General features: G+C 39.6%; 1 protein-coding gene across 1 annotated transcript in view; it reads right to left on the bottom strand.

Moving 5' to 3' along the window:
- The window catches only part of ITGA8 (integrin subunit alpha 8), a 150,620-nt gene that overhangs the window by 24,754 nt on the left and 99,990 nt on the right, over window positions 1–25,876 (bottom strand). The window contains exons 25-27 of the mRNA XM_042476792.1: window positions 23,813–23,971; window positions 22,170–22,292; window positions 18,244–18,357 (exon numbers count right to left, since the gene is read on the bottom strand). Coding sequence (XP_042332726.1) covers window positions 18,244–18,357; window positions 22,170–22,292; window positions 23,813–23,971 — 396 coding nt within the window. The remainder of the gene's footprint in view (window positions 1–18,243; window positions 18,358–22,169; window positions 22,293–23,812; window positions 23,972–25,876) is intronic.

Raw genomic sequence — 25,876 nt, 5'->3', positions numbered from 1 at the left:
TGACTATAAGTTGACCATATGTATAAATCGAGGGCAGATTTTGGGGTCAAAATTATAGATTTTGATATGACCCATGGATAAGTCAAAGTTAAAATTTAGGAGCCTGTAACAATTGATCTAAAGAATGAAGCCAATAAAAATGATGCTAAAGAATTTACAAAATTTCAACAGGCATTTCTGTTTGTGCCCACACTAAGGGCTACATGGATGAGAGAGTAGAGAGGGGCTCAGTGCTTCCAGGACAGATTACATTCTTGTCTTTCACCATTTTAAAAATTGGTTCTTTAAAAAAAATGTTGGTTCAAAAGTACAGTACTCACATTGACTCATGGATAAGTTGACTCAGGTTTTTTGGGTCAATATTTGACTAAACATTTTAGACTTATACATGAGTATATAAAGTAGTCTCCTTGGGTTAAGGAGCCTGATCTAGGGCCCAATATATACGGTTAGGCAGAGTTAGGTCACTGCCTCAAGCAGATGATGTTGGGAGGGGAGAAGCAGTGGAAGCCTGCCAGCTGTTCCTTTTCCATTCACCATCTTCTCCATTTTATTGGAGGGCACAGTTCATGACACACAGCATGTCATGTGCTCCTGAAGTAAGCTGGCTGCCCTCAAGTACAGTAGAGGAAAGTAGGACTGTGTCTTCAGGGGTCAAATAACATGGCTTCCTCCTGCCATCCCAGTGAGTAGTCCAGCGCAGGGCCCAATCCCTGGTTATGGTATGAAGTGTCTGACAGTGTCCGGCTAGTTCAGCATTGAACCTACTGTATACTCCCCTTACACCAATTTTAAAAAAACAACTTTTGCTCTGGTTCTTCCAGAGCAATGGCAGGTGGCTGCCCAAAATGCATCCCACTGTGCCACCTGGCACATCTCTGAGGTCAGAATGAGGTGCCCAGTCATGCGATCAATGTTGAGTATCTCATTCTGACCTCAGAGTGAGTGATCTGCACCAGTGCCACCAGATGACACAGCAAGATGTGTATGCAAACAGCCACCTCATGTTGCAATAGAGTGCCCAAGGAAATGGGGGGACCATAGGGGCAGCTTTGGGCCCAGAATACTCTGGGATGCTCTTTAAGTATTCTGGCCCGTAAGGACCTAGCCTATCAGCATCAGAATAAGTTTCAGCTGCCAGTACAGCCCGCTTCTCCTCATTTCACATGTAAGATGGTGAAGGCATCCAGAAGGTAACCTACTGTAGATACGCAGTTTTTCCACACAACACTTTCCATGTGAAAATTTACTTTCAGATTCATTTCAAGTTGTTGGTCTTAACATGACCTGTGAAGGCTCTAGTGACTGGCATGCAACCAAAGGTTTTTAATTCTGTTGCTCCTGGATGGTAGAATGGTCTTCACTTGCACGTGGGATCAGTTTCCAGTCTCACAACTTTCAGGAAGGACATGGCTTCAATCTAGCCTTTTAAATTGTTTGAGTGCTTATTATGATGATTGTCATGGCTTTATTGTTTTTAGTGATGTTTTTAGCCCCTGTGAATACTGTTTGGTTTTTTAGTGTAAAGGCAGGAAAGAAACATGATAAAGGCTAAATTGATAGCCACCTAAATGTTCAGAATTAGTATATTTAGAATGAGATCTCTGTCACATACCTTTATACTCCAGTGGACAGAAAGTGTTAGAGTCAGTTAAAAGTGACACAACAAAGAGGGAAGGTCTAGCAAGTATATTCCTCCTCATTCCTTATAGCAAGGGTGGTTTTGGTCATTTTTCTTTTGATCATACAAACAATTAATACTTCAATTAAAAATTATTTCCTATCCCAACAAAGTTCACCAATCTTTCTCTCTTACATTATTCAAAGTTCGCTATATTTTAAAATTAGTACTAAGACTTTTTGGTGCTTCAACAGGCAAATTTTTTTCTAAAGGATCTAGAGGCGCATTTATATGCCAAAAAAACAATCTCATCCACAAGAACTCCTCTCACCCATAACCCCACACCAGTGTCGGTACAGAGTGCAATCCACACACGGGCAAGTATCTGGGCTTTCCACTCAATTCTGGAGTAAATCCCTACTTCCCTTCTTCCAGATTAGCGCCTGAGGCACTGGAAAGGCCCAAATTTGGCCTGAGTCATCTCATACATTGTCTGGACAGCCCATTGTGAAAATGAGGTGACACCACTTTATTTAGCCTGTGTAGACAACCCTAGGCTGGCCATTTACACACAACAAAAAAAGAACTACTGCATCATTTTTTTAAAAAAAGGACACAAATGACAACAGTGTATGTTAAATCTGCATATGTTCATTTACTGTATATAGATAGATGCAAATCAGTATTGTTTAAATAGAAATATAGTACATCTCATCATGGTGGTGAGGATAATGTGACTAGGTATACTCCAGTGGCTAACTGCTTATTGTTGTTGTGTACCATCAAGGCATTTTCAACTTATGGCAACCCTAAGGCAAACCAATCATGGGGTTTTCTGGGGCTGAGAAAGTGTGACTAGCACAAGGTCACCTAGTGGGTTTTCAAGGCTAAATGCAGAACTGAATGTTGATCTCCAGTGTCATAGTCCAATGCTAAACCACTACTACAGTACACTGGCTCTATAGGCAATATCAAAGTTGCCTAGCATCTGGATCTTTAAGCCTGATTTGAGTTGGCAAGCCTTGAAAATCTAAGATTTGTCCTCAAAAGTAGGACATGTGGGGCAATTGCCACCTTATGTTTGCCAGGCTACCCAGCTTCTTGTGGTTTCCTATGGGAATAATGAACCACTTTCAATATTCACTTTATCCCCTACATTTGGTGCACTCCAAATGCTTTGGACCATCTCTCCCATCACCATTATCCACCCTGGCAATTTTTCATGCTGGATGGGGGAAGTTGAGAATTGTAATCCCCCATATCTAGAGGGTGCCAGGCTCAGGGTCCTTTTAACCTTTTGGTAATCAAGATTTCCCCCCAGGGATGTAGGTTACAAGTCCCTGGTTTTATTTGTTCCAAGGCACAGAAATGAAGAAAACATTTAGGGTAATTTTTATTGCTTACATTCAGAAGGCAAAGGTCTTATTTTTAAGAGATGCTTCATAGTTTGGCAGCTTACTCAGCAAGTCTACTGAGTGGCCAAAAAATTAACTGGCACAGCATCTGACAGGTTTTAACTGACTCCACACACAAGGTTCACTTTTCAATTAAAACACAATAGGCCTATGATGACAAAGTCTATTTGGTAGCTCAAGACATGAAGGATAACAGAGAGAAAGATATTTCTAGTCTCCCTGAAATATACTTCTATGTAAAAAAGAAATACAATACTCCCTACTTTCTGGTCTATGAAACAATATCAATATCCTAGAGAATCATTGTGTTTCATATTTTGTCTGTTTTCATTTTGGCAAAACTCCCATTTCTGGAACTTCATTGTCCAGTTTATATCCTGCACCTGGGAAACTCTATTTTCTTTCTAAAGAGGATCTTCCTCCCCTGATTTTTGCTCCAGGACAAGCAGATTCTGGGGCTCGCTTTTATGCATTTTCAATGAGGCCAGCGTTCTCATCTCACCAGTGGAAAATGTTTATATTCTTTGGAATTTCCTGCAGCATCAGCTTGCTCCCCCAGTATTTTAGTGATACTTTCTCCCTCTGCAGCTGCTGTTCAGAGAAGGCCTCCTTAAGTTATTTTATCTCTCATCAGCAAAGACGATTTATGAGCACACTAATCCCTGACCTCTGACCTCGAGGGTGGGGCTTATCCAAACATACATTCATTTGAAACAAAAGTATTTTTTTTAAATGTGCAATTGTTTCTTAAAACTGAGAGTTTATTCTTCCTATTTTTCTGTTCTTTGGGTAACCAGAAATCCTGCAGACCAACTCTTTTTTACAATTTAATATTTGCATCATTGCTTTAGACGATTTATACATTTTGTCACTTGGAGCAAAAGAGGTAACAAAAGAAATTGTTGCAGGCCTGCTAATGGATAATAAAAGAGGCAGGGCTGGCTCTACTATTAGACAGAGTTACCAGAAGTAGCAAATTTTGGGTGCATGAAAGGGCATCTTATCATTATTTAATTTCTTGTTATATTTCCCCCCTGTTGATAGTAATGTTTGTCTTAGTGACATAAGTATAGCTATAGAGTGGTGGTGGGGCAAAATAAAGATATTGCTATCCCCAAATGAAAATTCTGACATTTTCCTTCAATTCCTTCAAATTTCCTTCAGTTCTTTCAAATTTCTACCATTGCAGCATGAAACTTCCATCGAGCATTTAGAAATATGCCTTTAGTCATCCAAAGAAAAGGGGCAGGCAAACACAGCAAATACAAAAATTCCATGTTTGGACAATTTTCATTGTCTCACTTTCTGCAATGCCAGTAATTTGGGGAATGAAGGAAAATTTCATGGGGGGGGGCAGAATTTTTATTTTGTGACCAATATTTATCCCCTTCTTCCACAGCTATTCCTCTTCTCATTGACCAACTTGTTCTTGAACGCAACAAAACAGTCTGTGCTTTAATCTGTGATGGGCAGTTAGTTCTCCAGTGTTATTTCTCTACTGGCATCCCATGAGCTACATGTTACTGCTTTCCAAGGTAAACATCCACATACTGGATCTGAGTTGGAATATTAAGAGAATACTGCTTTCGGTCTGAGTTTGCTTTGTTGTAGTACTCATGCTTTATGTTACTGTTAAAATGTTAGATGCAAATACAAGTCACAAGTAACTTTTCACATATTCTTCAAAGCGGAGGCAACCAGACTACACTTTTTTACACTTGTTTGTATGTTCCTTGATATTCCATGTAGCTTGTTCACAAGTGAAAAGAGAAATCACAACAGCATTCACCAGTTTGACACCAATGGTTATAGTCATGGCATCAAGTTCTCCATTATACAGTAGTACAAGACAAACTGTAAGCTAGATGACTTTGTAAGACACTAATGAGGGTTAAGTAAGTAGAGCTGAGGCAAAAAGAACCTTAAATTTTGTTTTCACTTTCACTATTGTCAACTAGCTGAATTCCAGCTTTCTAGGTTGTAAGTAGAGTACACTGTTGAATACTCTGAGGCATTCTAATTTTAAGATTCCTCTAGCCTCCAGAAATAAGGATGAACATGGTTTTTATTCTCTGTAGTTTTAATGTGTTTTTAATTTTGGAATATTTTTATGATGTTTATATACTGTTGTCCAAATTGTATAATGTTTTATATCCTTGTTGTAACCTGCTTTGATCTCTTTTGGAAAAGTGGGCTATAAATAAACAGTATTCTTCTTCTTCTTCTTCTTCTTCTTCTTCTTCTTAACATGCATGTACCTTGTTTCTGGGCTTTATGATAGCTTGCTAGGAAGTACCCTAACAGTTTCATGATTTCAAACATCTGAACATCCATCCACCCATCTATCTATATCAACATTTTAACTTAGAAAACTTTCCTGAGATCCCTACCTTTTTGCCTGTTCTACACCAATGAATTCTTAATCTAGCACGGCAATACTCACTTCAGTGCATGAATTGCTACATGTTTCTGTGTATCTCTTCCTTAGATCTTTCTCCTTCTTTGTTTTTCCAGCTACTGAATCCCCAGATGATAGCGAATATGTTTATTATTAGTCCCTAAGTGTATGACCATAACATTTTGCACTATTCAGACTCATTCTGTTCCTATTACTTGAGTTCATGAGGTCATTCAGATCATCTTGTATAAATTTCTTGACTGTCCTCCATGGTAAAAATATAGTCCCCCTCTTTGGGGTTATCAACAAATGTCATCAATATACTCCTACTTCATTAGCAAACATAAAATGACTCTTACATTGGTCCTGGAAGACTCCAGAGGCTACTTGCCCTCAACTTGAGATTGCTTTTTGGTCCTAAATTCCTGAACCTTTTTCTCTTAGCTAGTTCCTTAACCATTTTAGTGTACTCACTTATACCTAAGATCTTTAATCTAACATCTCATCCTCTATGTAATGAAATCAGAATGTATTTGTGTTGGATTTCCTTTGGGAAGAGAAACAGAATCTCAAGACCCACCTTTTGCAACCCATGGTTGCCAGTTGCAATTTATATGCCACACTGAACTTTCATGAGGAAGGGCAGAATATAATCAAATCAATAATGATTGTCACAAAAACAACAGCAGTAACAATTCTGTTACATATACTGCGTATTTAAAAAAATCTTTATGATTGTGTTTATCTATGTGTTTCAGCTGGTGAATACCACCAATGCAGACAGGCAAGTAATGAAGAAAACCTATCCTCTTGATCCCTGTCTTTCTTGGCTGGTTGTCCAGGGAGGACATGCAATTAGATATCAGTTACAATATATATTAATGCATCTCTCAGGAAGAGAAGTTTTGCATATTGTTTAAAAGAAGCAGTTGTAAAACCACTTCTAAATAAGCCCTCCTTGGACGCCTGCACTTAACGTATAGGCCAATATCAAATCTTTCTTTTCTGGGCAAAGTGATTGAGAAGGCAGTTGCTTTCCAACTCTAGGCAGTCTTAGATAATACAAGTTATTGAGACCCATTTCAAACCAGCTTCAGAGCAGGATACAGGGTGCAAAAAATAGTGTTCCCCAAGAGATGTGGGGTTTTCTATGCAAAAGAATGTCAAAGCTTATATTAGGCCATTGAACACCACATCTCCCAAGAGATTTATATGCTCAGCTGCTCATATCTAAGCAAACTACTAAACATACTGTATATAATTTATGGAGTAATCTTGAAGGAAAGGCATATCTTGTCTTCCTCATTAATCTGACATTACCAAACAGACTCTGGAGCACTATCCAACACAATCTGATTTGATGGATGAACAGTAAAGAACATTAGCCATTTCCAAAGACTCCTTTACAGTAAATACATCAACCACAAAAACGTAAGTCACCACTGGACATACTCTGTTTCAATTTTAAGGCTGTATTACTAGAAACGACCCCACCACCGGGCATTTCCTGAGGATTAACATCTGCCGGCTTCTGGATACAGTCACCTAATAACACCTTCCCCTCTTAAGGGTTGCAGACATGTAAACTTCACAGTTCAGTATCCAGATATTCCTGTGTAAGGCTACTTGCATGGATGTCAAGCCAATCTGAGCTTACTGCCTGACCTCTGATGTTGCATTCTCAACTTCTCACTGTTGAGCTTAATGTCTGTAAGTGTGAAGTTGTTACAAGAGACTGATTATCACACAAAGCTTCTATGGCACAACAATCGTGTTTTAGGAAGCATGTGGATAGTTGGTGTTGAAGGAATTTCTATTCCACATCTGCTTCAATATAGGTATAGTACTGCACATTCCTTCCACACTACCCTGCTTCTGCTTCTTTCCAGTTACTGCCCTACTTGCAGCATAAAGATCAGTCTGGTGGTGGTGGTGGGGAGATTGGATGGGAGAATGGGGGAGAGAGTGGGTGCCAGAGGGGAAGGAGAGATGAGGCTGAGGAGGGGATGAGAAAGAGATTAGGTGGTGGAGGATGGAAGGAGAGATCACATAGCTGATAATAGCAAAAATAATAATAATAAAATGAATAATAATAATAATAATAATAATAATAATTTTTATTTGTATACCGCTATTCCTGGGTAGATCATAGCGGTTCACAACATACAAGAATAATACAGTGAAATAGCAACATATATCCCCAGTAACATCCAACAATCTTCCCGCACCAATTAAAACTTCAGAATACAACCTAAAACATTACATCATAAAACCATTAAAAAAAACCAATACAAACAATAGCTGGATCGAACAAATGTGCAACAAGGGGAGGAAAGATGGTATAATTAAGGAACACAGGGGAAAGCTTGTCAGAAAAGATAGGTCTTCAAATTTTTCCTAAACAAGTCTATAGAGGTGACCGAGCGGAGCTCATCGGACAGAGAGTTCCAAATCTGTGGGGCTGAGATGGAAAATGCCCTTTGAGAAGATGAGATGTATCTCGACTTAGGAACTCTTAACAGATTCTTCCCGCCCAACCTGAGAGTGTGGGGCGGACTATATGGGGAGAGGCGGTCCTCCAAGTACCCTGGGCCCAAGCCATTTAGGGCTTTATAGGTGATAACGAACACCTTGTATTGCACTCGGAAACAAATGGGCAGCCAATGTAGATCTTGTAAAATAGGTGTTATATGACTGGTCCTGGAGGATCCAGTGACCAATCTTGCTGCCATGTTCTGAACCAATTGTAGCTTCCGAGTTTGGTACAAGGGTTGCCCCATGTAGAGCGCATTGTAGAAATCTAACTGAGAGGTTACCAGAGCATGTACCACCGTTCCAAGGTCCCTCCGGCCCAGGTAGGGTCGTAGCTGGCATAACAGTCGAAGCTGGTAACAGGTGCTCCTGACCGTCGCATCCACCTGAGACGTCAGGTGGAGCGATGAATCCAGAAGCACCCCCAAACTGCGAACTGAGTCCTTCAAGGGGAACATGACCCCATTCAGGACAGGTGGACAAACCTCCTTCCCCGGGCCCGGGGAACCTATCACGAGTACTTCCGTTTTCTCTGGATTCAGGCTGAGTCTGTTTTCCCTCATCCAGCCCATTACTGACTCCAAGCAGGCATTCAGAGGAGAGATGCCATCCCTAGTCACTGAATCAGTTGGAGACAAAGAGAAACATATTTGAGTGTCATCAGCGTACTGATAACACCCCATGTCTCCGGATGATCTCTCCCAGCGGTTTCATGTAAATGTTAAATAGCATAGGGGACAAAATCGCTCCTTGAGGGACACCCGGTTAGTTCCCTCTTATCGGAGCGACAGTCCCCCAGCTGCACCATCTGGAATCTGCCCGAGAGGTAGGAACGGTACCACTGGAGTGCAGTGCCCCTGATACCTAACTCCCTCAAGCGTTCCAGAAGGATACCATGGTCGATGGTATCGAAAGCTGCTGAGATGTCCAAGAGCACTAACAGGGACACGCTACCCCTGTCCATGCCCAGGCGGAGATCATCGACTAAGGCGACCATGGCAGTCTCAACTCCATAGCCCGCCTGGAAGCCAGTTTGAAATGGGTCTAGAAAATCAGTTTCATCCAAGATCCCTTGGAGCTGGAAGGCAACCGCTCTCTCAATCACCTTCCCTAGAAAAGGCAGCAGCGAAACAGGCCGATAGTTAATCCGATTCAGGGGGTCTAGGGAGGGCTTTTTAAGCAGAGGTTTAACAACTCCAGTTTTTAAGTTAGATGGAAACCGCCCTTCCATAAAAGATGAATTAATAATACGGCGCAACATGATGGTTACAGCCGTTCCCCCCTGAGCTGCCAGCCATGAAAGGACAGGGATCGAGAGAGCATGTCGTCTTCCTAAGCTTGGCCTGCTTGGGAACAGTGAAGGGGGGGAAGAAGAGGAAGAGAATCATGGCCTTCATGCCACATGACTGCTGTCTTTTGTTTCTGAAGTTGAAGAGATCATTGTATGAGGGTGACTACCTGGATAGTAGTGTTATTGGGAGTCATTGATCGGTTTTCCCTGTCAATGACAAGGTGTGCCTTAGAAAAGACTGAAGTGCACACCAGCAACAGGATGAAGATGATGTGTGGCGAGTACTGCCCAATAATGCTATTATTTTGCTCTAGTTCCACAACAGAATCCTCGTGTAATAATGTTCTGGGACTTTTGCATATCTAAGATTCTTGAGGGTGTTGGGCTCCCATACATGTTCAGCTGCATGCAAGCTACTATTAAATAGAACTTAATTCATCTCACTCATAAGGCTGCTTTAAAAGTTATTTATCCTGTAGCAATATACTTTATTTACTATTATGTATTTTATTTCTGACATGGCTATTAAGCATCTACACAAATTTGCTTTGGGATTATGGAATGATATTGAGGATTAAATTGACAGTTCTGGATTTGTGAATGAATTTTATTGGCTTGAGTTTATTGCTGTTTATTCTCCCTACTTGTAGTTCTTGGCTTTCATTTTCCTTCCATCACAATGGCCTATGGTTGTAGACAAAACTGAACAGGAAGCATATATTTAAAAACACAATTTATTGTTGTTACTGGTACTGTTAAAAATTAAGTCACAATGATACTTATTAATGTTACTTTTTATATTACTTTCTATTTAAAAAACATCTCTCCAGATTGATAAGGGAACGGCATAAAATCTGAAAAATTCTGGTCAAAAGACCTTTAAATGTACTTTTAAATTATCCTTAAAAGTAACTAGAGCCCCTTACCTGTTGCACTCATGAAGTAATTTCACACCCAGTCACTGATTTACCTTTGAAAGCCTATAATGTATTTCCAGGCTGTATGTGTATACAACAGAGTTGGGAATCTTGTGGCTTTGGGGATGCTGTTGAACTGTTAGACCCAACAGCCCCTAGCCAACACAGAATGAAATATCCTGAGTGTTGCAGTCCAACAACATCAGGAAGGCTGCATGGTTCCCATGCACGGTATATAAGTAGGGCCCCCCTTTTGAGACACTCAGCCTAAAGGCTGGCATCCTGTTTGTGACTTACACACATATAACTGCAGCTTATACTGTACATGCCTAACTCCTTTTCTGGATGAAGTGCAGAAGGCTTTTCTTTTGCCCTTGTGCTGCAACCAAAAACCTCCCATGATAAGCAGCTGTAAAGCTGCAGAAGGGGTTGCTTTTACTCATTCATACCAGAGGGAAAGAGGAGTGGGAAGATGATTTGTGAAGGTCCAGCTCCTCTGAGCTCCTGGGAGAATGAAATGGTGGGTTTACTCCATTTGATAGTGCACCCTCTTTACTTCCCCTCCAACTAAGTTGAGACCAGCTTATGGTGTGAATCATTCCTCCCTCCCTCTCCCTGCACTGGTAAGTGACAGCAGCAGGAGTACCTCATGGGGCTTGGTAGCTGCCAGATAAAGGGAGAACATGGAACTGCACATATGAGTTACACACTCATGTAGGATCTCAATCTAAGTGCATGGACATAAAAGGGGTCATCAGGATAAACTATGCCAGGGCTACCTCTCTCTTTAAATTCAGTATGGCATAGTGTTTTGAGTGTTGGACTACAACTATGGAGAACAGGACTTGACTTCCCGCTCCGTCAGGAACCCACTGGATGCCCTTGAGCAAATGCTTTCAGCCTCAGTAGAAGGCAACAGCAAAGCTACCCTGACAAACTCTTACCAAGAAAACCCCATGATAGGTTTGGCTTAGAGTCACCGTAAGTCAGAAGTGACTTAAAGGCGCACACAACAACAACAACCTCTCTCTTATCCATGCACAGTTGACAAGTATGTGTGATTATCTTTAGAACAAATATCTTCCTTCTTTTGCTACAAAATCAAAGCTAAAGTTCTTCATGGTCTTAGCCTACAGTTGCACCGATATCTTTATCACTCTCAGGAGTACTGGCACCTTACCTAGAAAAGTTAAAACATACACTTTTCATTATCGTACTTGGTTGGGGGGAAAAGTCAGACCCTTTGTTTCAGCTAATGCAAATGCAAAACACATGGGCACCTGGATTCCAAGCACTTCCAACACCCACTGAGGATAATATCTGTCTGTATACTATCCAGACACATGCAGAGGTAATTTGGAAAGCACGTCAGGCTCCTGGCCCACCTAAGTAGTAAAAAACAATTTAAATGAGTTCTCAGTAGGCATGTTGATGAATGATGGTGCCTGCTTTGGTCCCAATGAAGCACAACAGAAGTCAACAACCCACTCCAAAAGATACATGGTATAGGCCAAGTAAGGCATGCAAGGACAAAAATAAATTGCATATGGTGGACAGGTGGGAAAGCTGAGGGGAGAAAGGGAGGAGGGGAGAAAGGGGGGAGGAAAAAAGAACAGGTTTTTTTTCAGCTAGATGGATGACAGAGTTGTGTCTAATAGGGTTTATCTTTCCTTTCAGATCTCAGTCACAATCCAGCCTGGAAATACTTGTTGACTACTATTCCAGAATGTACAACAGTTCTTTGCTTCATCTTCATAAGTTACATTTGGAAGAAAGCTTTCATGTTGCAGAACAGTATCATGAACTTTTTTCTTAAGGGAGAGAACTAACAAAACTAACTTTCTTTAAATTTAGGATATGTAGTTGTTCTGAAGTTTGTGTGAAGTCAAAGGCTTTCATGGCTGGCATCCATAGTTTTTTTTGGTGGGGTTTTCAGGCTATGTGGCTGTGCTCTGGAAGAGTTTATTCCTGAAGTTTCACCAGCATCTTCTCTGAAGATGCCAGCCACATGCTGATGAAACATCAGGAATAAACTGTTCCAGAACACGACCACATAGCCTGAAAAACCCACCCACACAAAAAAAAAATCTATAGTTCTGAAGTTTGTTCTTCAAACATAAGCACAGTGTAAGCAAAATACATTTTCTGATTATATTAATACAACAATCACAGCCTTGCTTCACTAAAAAGAATAGAGAGTGAGAAATGTACTGCTGCCAATTAAAATATGCACCTGAAGAATTCACTAATCCTTCGGCTCTGCTTGATATCTAACCTCTAGGAATAATAATACAAAAAATTGCCAAGAAAATGCTTCTGCAGAAACACATTTCATGTACAGTACAATAACATCCCAAATCCACAAATCAGTGATACCTTTATTCAAGCCAACTAAAATGCACAAAATACATGATGTAATCTTTCTAAGTTCCACTGATTTCTTCATCAAACAAAGATGTTAAAAATCATACGGGAGAAAAATAAAATATTAAGATGTTAGTCACAGGCCTGTTGTTGCGTGTTCTGTGTTGAGAAAGTGTGAAGGAATATCTATGTAAGCAGATCCCTGCTCCATCTGACCATGTGGCACTGGGAACAAAACTGCAAAAGGAACTCAATGTCCGGCGAAAGGAACTTGAGGCTCTACAGGGAGGTGCCAACCAAAAGAAGACAAAGGACCTGCAAGGGAAGCAGGGAGTCCAGGCCACCATGGAACCCTCAGTGCCTTCCAGTGGGGACCAGGAGGATGAGGAGGAGGCAGTCACTTTGGATGACCCTCAGGAGATTGTGGATACCCTGCAAAAGAAAGAGGATGCCCTGCAGGGTGGTGGTGATACCACCCAAGAGAAGGTGGAGGCCCTCCAGGAAGATTGAGAAATCCAGAAGGATGAACTGGGTAACTTCATTTTAGAGGGAATTAGTGCCCTGGAGTAGGAAGTGGAAGCCCTGTGGATCCTCTGGAACTGTGTCTGCACAGGTAGGATCAGCCCTGATCCTGCCCTGGGGTTTTTGGCCTCCATTGTCTGCACTAGACAGTGTGAGGCCGGGGCAACTCAGGCCATGTGGCTCTTGCAGACAACCCCTAAATTTGTCTTGAGATTACTGTACACATGTTATTTGTGGAAGGAAGAACTGCCTGAAGCCAGTTCCAACCTAATCTTCTCATCTTATTCCATGTGTTTGTTTGGCAAGAGGTATATTATGTATTTATTTAAAAAGACATGCTTGGAAGCATTCAAACAGAACTGAAATCTGAGAAAAGGCAAAATGAAGCAGGAGAAAAAGTTTAAAACATGAGCCCTTATAAGAACAGTGAGCTAAATGTGTTGGGTAGGCTCAATGCAACCCCAGAGATGTTTCTGTGGTGATCGTCCCCCCTGCTACTGGGGTAGATGAAACTGAGGCAAACCATGAGGCAACAAATACTGACATTTTGTTGTTGTTAACTGTCCTCGAGTTGATCTTGACCCATGGTGACCCTGTGGATGAGACATCTCTAAGATCCCCTATCCTCCACTACTCTGCTTAGTTCCTGTATGTTCATACCCATGACCTCCTTAATAGAGTCTATCCATACCATACAACCTTCCTCTCTTTCTATTTCCCTCTACCTTTCCTAGCATTATTGTTTTTTCCAGTGTGTCGTGCATTCTCATCATATGTCCAAAGTACGACAGCTTAAGTTTTGTCATCTTGACTTCCAGGGAGATTTCTGGATTGATCTACTCTACGATCCATTTATTTGTCTTTTTGGCGATCCATGGCATCCTCAGCACTCTTCTTCAGCACCACATCTCAAATGAATTGATTTTCTTCTTATCTTGTTTCTTAATTGTCCAGTTCTCACATCCATACATGGTAAAAAGGAATACAGAGGCTTGTATGATCCTTAACTTTGTGTTCAATTGTATATCTTTGCATTTTTGCCACCCTCTCCATTCTTAATCTTCTTCAGATTTCCTGGCTGCAGTCCCCATTTTTATCAATGTTTGATATCAGGTATGAGAACTCTTTTACTATTTCTGTTTCTTCATTGTCTAGATTGAATTTGTGTAGATTGTTTGTAGTCATTACCTTATCTTAAAACTCTTTTTGTCAGTCATTACTAAGGCAATTTTTTAGAACGAGAAAAGTCCATACAAAAGCTGGGAAATTACTCATCATGGAGAAGGAACCCCAGGAAGTCAAAATGGGTGCCCAGGAGAACTAGATTTGGTCCCAGTACTTCCAGTGATACAGCCAGAGGTGAAGTAGTTATAGGAGTTATAGGAACAAGTACACGGGGAACTTTCTAAACATGACAAACACACTATGGCTTTTATTCTTGCATCTCTGGGAGTCTGGAAGTGCTTGGAGCATGGACTTCAGAGTTCTCAGGCACTGAGACAACACAAGCATCAGCAATGCAGCTGAAAATGAGTTGTACTCCTTTCTCTGCTATGTTAGTTGTGGTGACTCAAAAAAATAGCCTGGAAAGGTATCAGAAATAAGAGATGGCACAATTCTTTTCATGCACATAAATTTTAAAAGTTAGCACATGAGGTTTCAAATTTGGCGACTAGTCTATGTGCAAAAATTCCAAACATCATAAATTAATACTGCTGCAGACACTTGCCTAACCATGGTTTTGGAGTAAGGCTACATGCTGCTTCCCTTTTGAACAAATTCCTCCTTCTCATTTTACCCAGTTTAGTCCTAAAATGATTAATGCTGCTGCTTAGTAGTGGGAGAGGGAAATGTGCTAACAAGTAAGGCAGTTAAGGGATGGAATTGACCTCCCAACTTACTCCATAGGTCTTAAAAACATGATAGCTTAGTTCAGATAATCAAATTCTGGTTTAATGAGCCCAGGTATGCAGTTTGCTCCATGCACCTTGCACACAGTTTCTTTGCCTCACTGAGAGAGTAGCTTCAAGTGTTTTTTCTAAACAAAACAGAATTTGGAAGTTAATGTTATGTGTTCGGAAATAAGCAACTAAAGCTTTCATTTTGCATGTAACAGGAAGCTAGGATAACTTAAGTGGGTTTTTTTGGTGGGGGATAGGTGGGTGGTTGCATGGAGCACATTCACACTATGGAGTTGGCAACTGTGGTTTCCATGTCATGGGTGGTGGAGAATCCACTTTGGGAATTAATCAGAACTTTAAAGTGATCACTACCCCAAAATAGGTTCAGAAACTTGGACAACACGTTTAAACCTTGGAATAAAACCCAGAGAGGATACACCACTTCAATGACATGGAAACTGCTAGCCATCTTTGCACCCTGTCTTATTAAGCTGAAAAAATTACTGATCTAATAAAATATACAATGACCAGCATGTTGTAATAGGTTGAGCATTGGACTACAACTCTGGAGACCAGGATTCAAATCCTTGCTTGAGCATAAAGACCCACTGGGTAACCTTGGGCAAGTCACTCTCTCTCAGCCTCAGAGGATGGCAATGGCAAACCCCCTCTGAAGAAACATGCCAAGAAAACCTTATGATAGGTTTGCTTTAAGGTTGCCATAAGTCAAAAATGACTTGGAGATACTTAACAACAAACAACGAATGTGGATAATGGTTATGCAGATATTATCCACATTCGTTATATTTCCCTCAGGAAAATATAAAAGATATAATAAGTCCTCCTGTTCCTTCCCGCCAGCACACAGTCAAGCAAGTTAACAGGAGCAAATTACATGGCTAAGTTTTGTGCTAGAAAAGGAGCTTTTGAAAGCTATGATTTTGAGGGCGGAAGCAGTATTAGAGACATTTCTAAATCTGCGTGAAGCTGGAAAATTTCTAGAAAAATGGTCAGTGGAGAAAAGGCTAACTGCCCCTCTATTCCTTGCTGCTCCTGTACTTATAGCCACAGCATCTCCAAGCTGCTTTTCAGGCCTAGTTATCTATGTTTGCATGTTATAAACAGTTTGACTCTTCAACTAGAGTTTATTTTATAAACACATGAGATGTGTCATAAATTACACATTACTATTGCATAGAGGGAAAGCTCATAGAAATCTTAATGGAAACACAATGTATTGTAACCAAATAAGGCTATTTCTTCTTGGTATGAATTAGGCAATTGATGATTTGTTGGTTCAGTTAGACTGACGAAAAAATTTAACATATGTTCATGTTTGCATTCAGGCTTTGAAGTGAAGCCAAAAGTGATTCCTGTTCTTTCTTGGCTTGGATTTAACTGCCTTTATTATCTTTGCTGCCTCTTAGGGGATCCTAGGCTGCTTGTTTACCCAAACATGTTTAATCATCTCACTTCATATAACTGCAACTTGTGATAAAAGTTTAGGTTTTCAGGCGACAGACTACAACTTGCTCTGAGACAGAACAGTCAGCAAATGTCATTCTAATATGACATAAAGTTAGTAAGTCATTGAATAAATTATTAAAAAGTAATCCACATAATTCTTTGAAATGAAACATGTGGTTTTTAGTCCTAAAAATAAATCACCATGGATTAAATACTCTGCAGGATTACACTCTCCTATCTGGAAGAAGAAGATGTTCCATTATTTTGTGCTATGTCACATCAGACTACAGAATAAGTAGTTTTATGAGCCCTTTGAAATGGGAAAGTGCCCTTCTTTCTATCCTATTATCAGATATTTTTCAAGGATGGATGGCTCATACATAAAACCAGACCTTGGAAGAGTTGCATTTTTATTTACATTCTCTAGAATTTGGGAATTATAGTCCATAAAGTAATTTTTCCAGTCTCTCAATTAGACAAAGAGATAACTAGATAGGGAGACAAATGTCCAAAACACACTGCAGAAATAATCCAGTTTGAAACTGCTTTAACTGCCCTGGTTCAATGGTAGGGAATTTTGGGAAGTGTAGTTTTGTGAGACATTGAGCCTTTTCTGTCAGAGAGCTCTGGTGTCACAATAAACTACACTTCCCAGCATTGAACCAGGGCAGTTAAAGCAGTCTCAAACTGGATTATTTCTGCAGTGTGTTTTGGACCAAAGTGTGTATAATAAAGTTTTGGGTGATCAGATGTATTCATTCAACTCTTATGAGCCCTGTTGTACTTCGGACTATTCAAACAAGGGCATTTTTAGAACTAATGTGCTGGCAGAATATACACTGTCGCAAGAGGAATGTTGTTGCTGGACTGAACCACACAATTTTGTCTCTTGTCATTCCTGTAAGCCAATGTGTTCCAGTGAATGGCCAGAAACAGAGATGACAGAACTAGGAATCAAGTCCTATTTTGCCATAATATCAGGACTGCTACACATACTACATTTGTAGCAGATCTTGTGTGCACTCATTACTAGAACATTCTAAACAAGGCGCATTTCTAAACTTTTTTTATCAAAGGAAGACAATCCAAAATGCACCCCCAAACAATAAAATTGCCAATTTATTATACTTTTCTAAAGCTAATAGGTCTTTATTCTCCATTCAAGACCAAATCACCCCCTCAAAAAAATTGCATAAGAACAGAGACAGCTCACAATAATATACTGTGGTTTAAAAAAAATATCAGTTTTTCTCTCAGAGAACTGTTAGAATTACACCTCAGTTCACAGGCAGCAGGGAAGCTTAAGGGGAAAGTAACGGTGCTAATTTCTTTGTTTATATATACAAAATAAAATCCTGGTGCTTTGGCTACACTACACCACTGAGTATCATCCAGGAACAGCAGCATCCGTATATGCTTCCAGATGCAAGATGCACACTTTGTTTTGTAGTGCAGCCTTCCTCTAAACTAGAGCATCTCACCAGTCCAAACCAGTATGGTCAATTATTAATGGAATTATAGTCCAAAGCTTCTGGAGACTCTTTCACACTACACACTTATTCCACGCTAACTGCCATGGCTGCATCCTGTGGAATCTTGGACTTGTATTTTGGTGAGACATTAGAGGTCTCTGACTGAGAATTCAAAATGTCCTTCCCTAGCCTGCACTTTAACCATGGTGGTTAAAGTGGAATAACAATGCTATAATTGTGTAGTGTGAAAGGGCTCCTGCAGGACATCAGGTTGGAGAAGGCCACTATAGTATATAACAGATGTCTGAAGTCCCTTAAAACATTTCAACTTGCATTTTCTTACCTTTAGAAATGTTGAAGCCCATAAATGAGAACGTATTTTCAGTGCAGCACTTCTTCCTCTTTCTAAGAGTCCCACTGAACAAGTGATCACTAAGCATTCCACATTTGTGCAGTTCTGTCAGAAAATACAGGACATGCTGAGTATCTTTTGGTAGCAGGAGAAGTGCATTGACATACCTTATGGAATAACAATACCCAATACAATTGCAATTTTGTTTAAAGAAAAGAAATTATAATAGTACTAATGATGACAATGATGATGATGATAATGATGACAATCATAATCATTTTAAGAAAATGAACACTAAATTATATTGGATGTGTAGGCAGAGAAAAGAATCTTGCATTTCCTTGGTGGAGAAACGGTGGTTTTAATATATTTGCATTCAGTATTCTCATGCTTCTGTACTAAATTGATAGTTTTTAAAAAGTACTTTATTATTTTAAGGTTCTAAAAACATTTATGTATTTAATGTTCTAAGAAAATTAGTTCTAATTCTCACAACTCCATTTAACTTTACAATATTCTATGAAAATCTGCCATTCTTTTCCATTTTGCAAAAGTTTCCATCTATTGCACATGTCAATTTGTCCATTTCTACTGCGTCCATCATTTTGAACATCCAAACTTTGATTGAGGGTGTCTCAGAACCAGAACAGAGCCGGGGGAATGGCAAGCAGACCTTTTAGCTTGGCCTCAGCCTCTATAAAGGTGAATTTTGTATATAAAACACTATCTCGGAAATGTAACTGGAAGCAGATCATGTTATTCTTTGTAAAAGTCAGAGTGAAGTTAATCTTGTGCATAAAACTATACAAAATTAGAAAAGATGTTTCTCAACTACAAGAAAATTAGAGGCTGTGTTTTCCCCCCAACTCCTGTTTACTTCCTCAAAAGGAACTTGATTATACAGAATGTACTGAAAAGCAATGTTTTAGAGGATGTGTTTGTTTAGCTTCTCTTATTTAATCACTCTTTAATCTTGCCAGATTTGTTTATTCTTCTATCTTGTAGAAGCAAGCAAGGAATGTTTTATTTTTTTTAATTCATAATCACACTAAACCAAAAAAGAAGTGCATAACTAAAGGCTTAAAAACTCTTCATCCTAGATATATGTAAGTTACCCATGTATGGATATTTTGCTATTTTTGTTGCAGTAACTGAATGGACGTATAGATTAGGTTACAAAGAGCCACACAAGTACTTTTCTGTAGCCAAGGTGTGGGAAAGGTTAAGTCCATTCCTTCATTTGAACACAAGATGCAACCCTCCCCAGTCATTTCATATAGTAAGCTAGAAAAGGGAGCCAGAAGGAAGTATTGTGGAGGGAGAGGATATTAAAAATATTACTATTCTGTGGCTCACCAGTAGCAGCTTTTCTGAATTCTAGCCACAGGCTAGAATCCATGAACTCTGATACAATAAAAGGTTCTGGATGAATATTTCTTCTTCATTCTGGGGTATTTTCCATGCAAGTAATGGAATCATGTATGTGGAATGCTTTGCAACTTTATTGGATTACATGTCCCAGAATCTTCCAGCCATTTGGCTGGGGACTGAGGGTGTTGTAAGCCCCTAAGCTCTGCACAGGAGAATGTGGCAGTTCCACACCAGAATCCCTACTGGAAATACTGGAAATATTATTTTTAATTCATTCAATAGAAATAAAAAAGTACATAACTGAAGATAATTAACGCAAACACAAGATAAATTACATGTTCTTTTCCTCTTTTCAGCTGCTCAAAAAACCCACTCAAAATACGGTTTGAGGAGAAAGACATGATACCAAACGTCAGGCTAAATGCAAATACAATAAGCTTAGGTCGAACTACCAAAGGGGGATGGGGGAGGTCTGGTTCTGTTTATGTTTAGTTTATGAAATCCAGATCCCTACCCATCCCATCACATAATTAGTACTGGGGCTAACCATCTGCAATTGTTGAGTATGAATTTGTATTAGCTACACAAAAGACAAGTCATTGCAAAAGATGACATATAGCAAGACATCATTGGAGAGGAGGGGAGGGGAATTATGTATTTTAATGGCTGAATAGAAATGTTTTCCAAAGGTGGTCTTGCTAGAATTTAGAACTAAATTGTACTAAATTCTTTATATAGCTTAATGTATGTTTGACATCATTCTTTCTATTTGCAAAATATAGAGCAATGGTTGGTGGCTTCGACGTCAGTGTGGCAGTGAATCCACTTTTTTAGTCTGAATTTTAAAGGAATGAATGGGCCTATTTGGGAGACAGGGTTTAGCACTATGGATAGTTCTTTTGAAGTACAAACTAAAATTGGGGGTGGATTTAAGAACTCGTGGTTACAGAAGCCACCACCAGCCACTGATTCATGGGGGCACGCTGATCCTTTAGTAGTCATTGTGAGGATAGGTGACATAAGCCCAGTGAGTATCAAAGATGTTCAATAGCTAAGGATCTCTGGGTTGTTTGGAAAAGAAAACCAGGACTAGTGTGTGTGTGTGTGTGCGCGCGTGCGTGCACAATAGAGATGTCTGGAAGTGTGTGATGTGGTTGCACCAGCTTGGGAAATTTCCAAATGTCACTGATCAAGTAATAGGAATACAGAATAAGATAACTAAAAGAAAAGCAAGGAGCATAGTTCAGTCTGAGAGGGGCATGGAAGGAGTTGGTTATGGCTCTATATTTCTTCTTTTGTTGTTGTTCACTGTCTTCAAGCTGAGTTTGACCCATGTTGGCCCTATGAATAAGAGGCTTCCAAGTCACCCTATTTTCAGCCACCCTGCTCAGTTCTTGCAGATTCATGGCTGTGGCTTCTCTGAATCTATCCATATGGAATGCAGTGTTCCTCTTTTCTGATTGCGCTCAAGTTTACCAAACATTATTGTCTTTTCTAGTGAGTCATGTCTTCTCACGATATGGCCAAAATATGACAACCCCTGTTTAGTCATCTTTGCTTCTAAGGAGAGTTCAGGCCTGATTTGCTGTAGGATCCATCCACTTTTTAGCATTCACTGATATCTTCTAGGCATGCAAATCTTTGTGTTCCTCCTCCTCCTCACAAGGAGAAATGAGTAATTCACTCACTCAAAAATACCAAGATATTTGCACAGTGTTTAAGCACTATTCATGCATTGGGAAGTCTTCTGGGGTAGTATTTGATGTGTAAAATACATGTCATTTTTCTGTGCATTAAATCTGTTTTGTGTGCAGATGCGTTTCCTGTACTGAAAATGTTTTTCTTTCATAAAATACATTGCTTCTGCTTGGAAGATGCAGCAGCCTCTGCTCTTCTTGCTCTTCTTTTGTTGACTAGGGATATATTGGCTTAGAAAGACTTTAGGAACTTGACTTTTCTTTTCTTGCCTGCTTGCTTCCTCTTTCTGCCATCTATCTCAAAGCATTATGGGCAGATTACACCATCATTACATCAGCCAGGGTTACCCCAATCACTGCCCCCTCCCCCCCTTTTAGAGAACTAAGGGCCCATACAGACAGGACAAAATAAAGCTGCTTTGGATCACTTTGGTGTTATGCTGTTTAAATGATGCATGCTTTCTAAGAGTCCAGAAGCTGTGCCAAAGCCACACTCCAGCCCTTAGGATTGGAGTATGGCTTTGGCGTGACTTCCAGACTCTTAGGACTCTTTGGCACAACTTCCAGATTCTTGGGATACATGCATCATTTAAACAGCATAACACCAAAGTGACCCGAAGCAGCTTTATTTTGGCCTGTCTGTCTGGGGCCAATGGATCTAACTCGGGGCTGACCACTGCTCTTTTTGTTTTGGGCCTCTGCCATGTGATCGCAATTCCCTACATGCCAAGAAAAGTGGAGTTCTTATTAGCAAGTGCCAAACTCAGGATAAAGCAACCATCTCATTCTTAAAACTGCATCCATAAGCCTTCAGTATAAATGTGGCATTATAACTTTTCATTGTCTCACCAGAATTCTTGCAGAGTTCTTTTGATGCTCCACAGCTTTGACTTCTCTCCGTCCAACATAGTGAGGGATAGAGGAGTTGCGCAAAAAAGCAGCGAGTTCTGGAGTGTCCTCTGGGACAGAAAACTGCAAAGAGAAAGAAAATGAGTTGTAAACATATTCTACAATTACTCTAACAGATATGTTGCTTTCAGACATTTTGGGCTTGTCACTGACCTCCTCCCTCCCATTCGGCTTCTATGTTCTTGAAAGCTAATACTCTCTACTCTTCAGATAGCAAGAGGATTAACTGCTGCCCAAAAGGATATTGCAGCTTCTTTTAATAGACTAAACTTTAAAAAAAATGCCATTTCAATCACCTTCGTAACCATTTCTTTCATTAAAAAAGCTCTTGGACCTAGGTTCTGTTTGTCAGAGCACATTGGAAACCTAACATCATTCTACTGATCTTTACAAATCTTGTGGTTAGTAGTTAATAGTTTTATTGGCACCAGTAAATATTTTTCGGATAATAACTTTTTCTGGTTTTCTGGAAAATTAATTATTCTGGCTGGAGTTTCTACATGAAGAAAAACAGATCTGGATGAATACCTCCAAACAGAATACTTGTAGAAGAGTTCATAGCAGTTTTTGTTGATATTAGGGCTTGTGCTCTCAATTACAATATAATGACAAGTTTGTATTTTCTGTAGTCGCAATAAGATGTCAATTTGGGGAGAAACAGGGAAAAATTATGTTCTGATCTGAATCTCATGAATAGTATTTTTTTCCTCACTAGGGTTGAACATTTTTCATTAGAGTTGAACAAATTAGATCAAAATGTTAAACAGTTGCCACTTTAATGCCAACAATAAAAGTGATAGACAACAAACAAAGAGAAAGTTCAATGCTAAATGAGCACAGGCTCTTAAGAAACTTCTGTACTCTGTTCCCTTTCCTCCTTCAGTATGACAACGAGGAAAAGATCAAAAACTTCTGCATCTGTTTTAAATTAACTGCACTTCACCATATCAACTTCATTGACAAAAAAGGCCAGCTTTATAAACCACAGTTTGAAGCTGGTTTGTTTTCATCTAGTCACAGCTAAGATAAACCACAGTTTGTTCCAGATTTAGGCAAAATGGCTAAAAGAGAAGTGAAAGCATTTGAAATCATTTTTGTGACTGTGCTGGAGAAGGAGCAAAAGGGTAAATGCACAAGATACAGAATATGATTCTAGTAAGGCAGAATCAGTGATGGCTATAGCACATCACTGTATTCATTCTTTTTGGCAAAGCAGCTCCCCAAATTTGGCACAGTAACTTGCCAAACTCTGGAAGATCACTTGAAATAAAAAAAATATATACCTGGAAAGCTATTAATGTGAGACAGGTTTCCTAGCACTTGTGATATTTTTTACTATACAACTGAAAATTTAAGAAAAAGAAAAGAAAAAGAGTTCATGGCCGCAGTGAGCTGTAATGGCACAGTGATCCATTTCCTAGGAACAGATTTTTTTATGGGCAACTGCCATGTGTTGTGGGGTTTAAAATAAACATGTCTAGACTTCTAGAAGTAATGCACTAGTAGGATAAAATTTAGAGGAGTCCAGATAAGCAAAGATTTATCCAGCAAGTAAATCAAGAATGCTATTTTCAGTTTCCTACCTTTATTTCTAAACTGTTGATAGCAGAGCTTGTTTGACATTGCAATGGTCCATGTGTCTGAATGTGAAGGATGTAAAGAAGGAATTCCTCTCCACTCAGCACTGGCCATTCCACATACAGGACTGTATCATTGATGGCACTTGGTCCAGAGTTATGCAACTGTGGAATCAATAAACAAAATAAGCTGAACAACAACAACAACTAAAAGACCAGTGCTGACAATTTAGCTTGTTAACGATAATTTACATTACTCTGCCAAATTCCTTATTACCCTCCAACCCCATTGCTTCTTGGACGTCATTACCACAGAATAGTAATTACCACACAATGGTGTCATATAGTTCACAGATCATATTTTTCTAGGCCTTTAGCCAGAGCATGAATAAATTGCTTCTGTAGAATACAGTTCCTAGTGGCCATGCTGGCTAAGTGATTCAGGGAGTAAAACTTCCACAAGGTTTAGCTTTTGTATATTTTGGCCCCTTTCTACCTTCATTTAGTTCCTCCCCAACTTCACCTTCTCTGTTTTCACTGACTGCCTACTTTGTCTCTTTCCCTATAGATGCTATCTTTTGATCAGTTGCCTCTATCCCTCCTTCCACAGCATACAGCCCTGCTTGACCGTAAGGGCTCTGGTACTTCCATGGAACATCCTTTTGGGTTAAGCTCCCCTTTCCTGATCTCTTCCATATTACACAACCAGAATATTTTGATGCCACTTTAATTCTCAAGGCAGCATCCTAAGGAATCCTAGGATTTGTAATTTGGAGAGGCACTAGAGCTCTCTGGAAGAGAATTCTCGGTGCCCCACCAAACTACAGATTCAAAGATTCCATAGGATGGTACAATAGCAGTTAAAATGAGATCAAAGTTCTATAACTGTGTAGTATGAAAATATCGTAAATTCTCATCGTTTCCTCTGCTTTTTCCTCCAGACCCATATCCCATCTAAAATGTTTTCTGGTTTCCTTTACTCTGTCTCATGGCTAATTTTCAGACATTTTCAGCAACTGAATTTCTGGATAGCCTGTTTCATGCAGCCTCTTTCCAGGTCTCAAGCAAACTGGCTTTAATTTGCTTTTCAGGTCTCAGTCAAATTACCACCTCCATAAATGTAGTACAATGAAGACGTGACATGATCTAAGAACTTTTTAAAAAAACCTTATATTTATATTTGGTTTCAGACATGGACAAAAAGTCACCCAACAATTATATCTGACAAGATCCCATATTTGGTTTTAATTTATATAGAATAGAATCAAGAAGGAACAATGTCCAGGCTTCTCCTGGAGAGGGATTACCTAGCTACCGTGCACAATGTTCTGGTGATTTCCAGACATGACTACTGCAATGCACTCTATCTAGGGCTGCCCTTGAAGCTAGATGGTTGACCAGCACACCATATTTATGCCCTCCTCCATGACACACTAATAGGGCAATATATGTAGCAGCATATAAGGGAGAGTTTTCTCTGCTGTGGAATATCTTCCTCTTAGAAGCCTGATTGGTACCAATACTATTGTAATTCTGGCACTGATAAACACATGGCTTTCTATTAAAGCCTTTGAGCTCTAGTTGACTTTACACATGTGTTAAGCTTTTAAAATTGTTTTAAACTATTTTAACTGATTTGAACTGTCTTGTTTTATCTTGTCAAATGGTTTTATATGCTCTTAGCATTTTTAAATAACCATTTTATATTGTTCAAACTGGTTAAAGTGATTTTATTGTATGCTGCCCTGAGATCCTATGATATTAGGGCAGGGAATTTAATATTTTAATAACATGTGAATGAATGAATGAATGAATGAATGAATACATTAACAAATAAACTGCATGGCTGAGGAAAGATGTTGAGACTGTGGCAGAAGTATTGTTCCTTTGTTCAGGTACTAACAATATTTTGGCAAGTTTCCTTCCTTATTACTTTAACAACCCATTCAATGTTTGTTTTAAGATAACCAGAAACCCTATCTAAATTGTTGGATTAGCAGATCTGCCATGTGAGGTTGTTGCTCCGGGTGTTTCCCAAGTACTGAGGATCAGGTACAAGATAGTACCAAG

Source organism: Sceloporus undulatus, chromosome 6 (assembly GCF_019175285.1).
Source record: "Sceloporus undulatus isolate JIND9_A2432 ecotype Alabama chromosome 6, SceUnd_v1.1, whole genome shotgun sequence".
Taxonomy (NCBI): Eukaryota; Metazoa; Chordata; class Lepidosauria; order Squamata; family Phrynosomatidae; genus Sceloporus; species Sceloporus undulatus.
The sequence above is the reverse complement of the archived record's forward strand: the minus strand, read 5'-3'. Positions and strand labels throughout refer to the sequence as shown.